The sequence below is a fragment of the Triticum aestivum genome, chromosome 5A (genome assembly GCF_018294505.1).
Source record: "Triticum aestivum cultivar Chinese Spring chromosome 5A, IWGSC CS RefSeq v2.1, whole genome shotgun sequence".
NCBI classification, from domain to species: domain Eukaryota; kingdom Viridiplantae; phylum Streptophyta; class Magnoliopsida; order Poales; family Poaceae; genus Triticum; species Triticum aestivum.
In genome coordinates this window covers 91,727,399-91,731,970 of record NC_057806.1, presented here as the reverse complement: position 1 = coordinate 91,731,970, position 4,572 = coordinate 91,727,399, and the positions used below count along the sequence as shown (strand labels likewise).

General features: G+C 57.5%; 1 protein-coding gene across 1 annotated transcript; it reads right to left on the bottom strand.

Annotated features, from left to right (window-relative positions):
- Positions 1–463: 463 nt before the first annotated feature.
- LOC123102453 (protein IMPAIRED IN BABA-INDUCED STERILITY 1) lies at positions 464–3,730 on the bottom strand. The gene is made up of 5 exons (XM_044523802.1): positions 2,915–3,730; positions 2,533–2,820; positions 1,200–2,423; positions 938–1,073; positions 464–833 (listed from the first exon to the last, which is right to left on the bottom strand). The coding sequence occupies exons 1-5, from the start codon at positions 3,269–3,271 to the stop codon at positions 808–810; spliced, it is 2,031 nt and encodes a 676-aa protein (XP_044379737.1). The 5' UTR covers positions 3,272–3,730; the 3' UTR covers positions 464–807.
- Between the last annotated feature and the right edge of the window lie 842 nt (positions 3,731–4,572).

Here is a 4,572-nt window from a genome sequence, read left to right as displayed (position 1 = left end):
TGTACCCTGCAAAACACATGGCAAACTCGGGTAAAAAACAAAGTTGCCACCTGCTTATAAAAACACACTAGGGGCAGTTGCCATGTACAGTGCAAAAACACATGGCAACTAGCAGCTTGGGTGTGGGAGAGGAAAAGGGCGTGTAGGCAAGATGCCAAATGCCCACACACTAGCCCTTGTGTGTGCGTGCAAAGTGACGTGTGGGCGAACTGCTGAACGCCCACACACCAGCCCCTCCTGTGTGGTGAAACGGCAGTGTGGGCGACCGGCTGAACGCCCACACACCAGGCCAGTCCTACATGGCACTAGAAACATGTCAAGATTCGTGCGCTCATGAACGGGCGCGGATCCACGCGTGTGGGCGAGATGCAAACGCCTACACGCGTGGGCGTTAACATTTCCGAAAAGAAAAGGGAAAACAGAGTCACGTGTTCTGCCTTACCAACAACAGCAATGGAGTGCAGTATTTGCCTCAATTCCCAGGCATCAGCAAGGCGTTTATTCTTCTTCTTTTCATCAAAATATAAAAGGGCATTAGTAAGGCACAACCGGCTGAGCTAGCCATGGAAAAACACAGGAGATGGGAGGTGACAACAAGTGGACGCTACAGTGCATAGATGCGTTATTGTGATTTGCAGCTCTATACAATCTTGCTATACAGAAGCCTGAACTGAATGCATGGTAACCATTCAGTTTAAACGTAGGAAGTTCGCAGCAAACAGTTCGATTGCTGCAAGAGTCAAGGGGAAAAAAAATTCGAGCCTTCTACACGGGGTCTAGCATGTGTGCCTCTCTCTCGTCTCAGTCTCAGTGCTGCTGCTCCTTCTTGTTTCCTGTCCAGAAGAAGAATGAGGTCAGCAATGGCGGTTTCAGGGGAATTAATTAACCCGCAGGCATGCATTTCATCGTGCGAGGTGTGAGGTGGTTGATCGATCACCTTTGTGGAACCACGTCCGGCGGCGGCCGGCTCGCCGGATCCGCTGCTCGTGGCTCTGCAGGAGCTCGTCGACGTGGCGTGGCTCCGACAGCAACGGCCCTGAGTAGTCCACCCTCTTCATCTTCCCCTTGTGCTTCTGAAACCAGGAAAAATGGAACAGCTCGTCAGCTCCAGATGATCAAAATAACCATCCGTTTGTATAAGAGATTTTGGTGTGGATTGCTGTGTGTAGTAGGATGATGAGCGTGTGAGTGTGACTGACCTTGCTGGTCTTGAGCTGCTTGGCGTCCAATGGCTCCCTGGTGGACCTGCTGTTGTAGGCCTCGGATGAGGTGAACGCCTCTGCGACCTGCGCCCACTGCTTGATCATCTCCTGCTTCTCCGCCTCGTATGGACCTGTGGTGGCGCCGGCCGTCGTTCTTGCGCTTGCGGCGTCGCCTCCGTCGGTGATGGTACTTCTTGGTCCCCTGGGAGCGCTCCTCTTGGTCGTCGCCGCGTCGGGCACCCTGGGCTTCTTGGCCCAGGCGAAACCGGTGGACGCGGCGAGCTGCACGGGGCCGCCAGAGAGAGCGAGGTTGTCGGGGAGCCGCGTCGGCGCCGGCGCCGGCGCGTCCTCCTCCTCCTGGCAGCTGCCGGGCATCTGCCTAGTGCACGGCGGCTCCGGCTGCGGGGCATCGTTGCTAACGGTCTCCGGCTCGGGCCGCAGGCCGCCGTCGGCTTCCAGGGGGAGCGACTCCTCGGCGTGGACGTGGCTGTGATGCCTCTGGCTGGTGTCCTGCATGCTCTTGTGCGCCCTCGACAGCCGCTTCGCCGGCGGCGGCGCGTTGTTCCTCCTCCTGGAGTCTTCCCGGAACTTGGCGTCCATCTCCTTGTTTGGCGCGCACTTAGGCAGGCTTGACGGCTCGCATGCGTACGGCTCCGTGGAGAAGTAGTCGGAGGCGAGGGCGGTGGAGGCTGTGCCGCGGGCCGCGGGCTCGACTGAGAGGAGGGCGCCGAGGAGGCGGAAGGCGGCGTCGGGCATGGCGGAGCCGAAGGTCTCCGCGAGGCGGCTCTCGTAGGGGGCCTGCGGGCGGAAGACGGAGGCGTTGGACGTCATCCCGGCGCGGCGCCAGTAGGCGTCGGGCGGCGAGCCGCAGAGCTTGAAGATCTTGTGGATCTGCTCGACCTCGGTGCGGCCCTGGAGGACGGGGCGGCGCGCGTGCAGCTCGGCGAAGACGCAGCCGGCGCTCCAGAGGTCGACGGAGGGGTCGTAGGCGGTGGCGCCCAGGAGGAGCTCCGGCGGGCGGTACCAGAGCGTGACGACGCGGCTGGTGAGCGGCTGCTGCGTCGGCGAGGTGGAGAACACGTTGGCGAGGCCGAAGTCGGCGACCTTGAGCACGCCGTCGCTGCTCACCAGCAGGTTGGCGCACTTGATGTCCCGGTGCATCACCCCGCGCGCGTGGCAGTGCTCCAGCCCCGCCAGCAGCTGCCGCATGTAGCACTTGATCTGCCGCCAGCATCCAAATTTATCAATCGAATCAGTCAGCCAGTGTGATGGATGATTGATGATGATAAGTTTGATAACAAGGCAATGCAATGTGGGAGTATGTGCGTACCTGGGGCTCGGAGAAGGAGAGGTCGGGGGAGGAGGCGAGTCCGGCGAGGTCGTGCTCCATGTACTCGAAGACGAGGTAGATGCAGGCGGAGGAGCGGGAGGTGATGAGGCCATGGAGGCCGATCACGTTGGGGTGGCCCTGCAGCCGGCGGAGGACGATGATCTCCCGCGCCATGAAGCGCACGCTCTCCGGCTCCACGCTGTCGAACCGCACCTTCTTGAGCGCCACCAGGCGGCCTGTCTCGAGGCTCCGCGCGCGGAACACGCTGCTGTACGTGCCCTGCCCGATCTGCACCCACCACCAACAACAATCCGCCATTGATGAGCTTTCTTTCTTTCTTTCTTTCTAATTGCCGCGAGAGGAGCTACGAGCGGGCGCTTGCCTTCTCGAGCTTCTCGAAGTTCTCGGCCTTGAGGGGGACCCAGCCCTGCACGGCCTCGGCGGCCACGGCGCTGAGCCACGCCGGCCACCCGGCCGCCGCCTGCTCGGACTCGATGTAGCGGTGCAGGTTCCCCGGTCGCGCCGTGCCACCGACGGCGTTGCCGCGCGCGCCCTTGTCCTCGTCACCCTCCCCATCCCCGCCAAGATCAAGCGCCTCCAGCCGCACAGGCCTGCTCCATATCGTCGCGGACGCCGACGCGGACGCGCTCCCGGACACCACCTCGTACCCCGACGCCGCCGACGACACCTCGTACCCCGGCGACCCTAGCGACGCCCCCTTGGACACGGCGCACCCCATGGCTCCGTGCCGTCGACCAAGAAAGAAAACCAAGAAACAAAGAGGTGAGGGGAGGAGCAAGAACCAACCAGGGGGAGGAGCAAGAAACAGGGGAGGGCTCCTCTGCTTTGGCTCCCCCCACCTTCTTCCTCCTCCTCCTCCTCCTCCTGCCCTGTCTCCTCTGCCTCCTCTCGACAGGGCACGAGCAATGCAAATGCGCAAATCCAAAGCGGCTATCCTCCTCCTCCTAAAGATAGAAAGGAAATCTAGATTAGCACCACCAGGGCCAGCCTTGCTGCAGCTGCCTTTAATTGGGCAGACTTTCTCCTCTTGTTCCTCCTCGTCCTCCTCGGTCTGTCTGTCCCCCCTTTTGCTTTAATTCCTTGCGCTGGCCTCGAGCCAGGAGAAGATAAAAATGGGGAGGGACATGGAGAGGGAGAAAATGCACTTCTGGTGATTGTGTTTTCTTTCTTTTCTATCACACCATGCTAAAGATAGCCAAAAGCTTGTCTCCCTCCCTGGTTAAGTGCAACCACCTCTCTTATATTCTCAGGGAAGTAAGAACAGGTGCAACTGATCCAGAAACAAGCCTGGTGTCTTACATACATGTATATTTTTCTCTGTTTTTCTCTTCACATAAAAATGTGCCTCCATTATTATTTGGTTGTAAGGTTACTGTGGGAAGTCAAAGAATTGATGTGCATGCAAGTATAGGAACGTGGTGTCCGGGTTTTGGGCGGGAAATGTTCATGTGATTGCATTATGTCGCTAGGGAAGTGTAGGTGGCGATGCATGCGTGTACTAGCCGTTTGTATTTAAACCCTACGCTGGCCTACCCGGTTTTCTCCCGGTCTCCACTTTCTTGCACCGTGCGCTCAAAATTGAATCATCCTGGCTAAAGGATTTAATTAGCACCCTACGACCTGTTATGTGGTGATGGCGTACGTTGATGCTAGGTTAATTACTAACAGTGATGATTAGTTAAGTAGTGCTGGTTTGTATGGGAGAAACATGGTGGCACCATTCCATGTGATCACCATCTGTTAATCAACCATAAAGAATTAGAAAGTGATGGTTCAGCACTTTGGCTGGTCTTATTTTTTTTCTCTTTCCCTTTTTGGTCTGTGTATGTGCTCACAATGTTGCTGCCCCACCATTTTCATGGGACTTGGAAGGTGGCGTGTTAGCTCGGGGGTGCTTGACTATTGCGTCTATGGACATTGTAGCAGGTAAGAAGATTTATGACAAGAATCGTCCGAGGAACAGTTGAGTTCTGATCCATTTTGTTGGTGGAATTTGTTGTTTTGATGACCATCAAATCT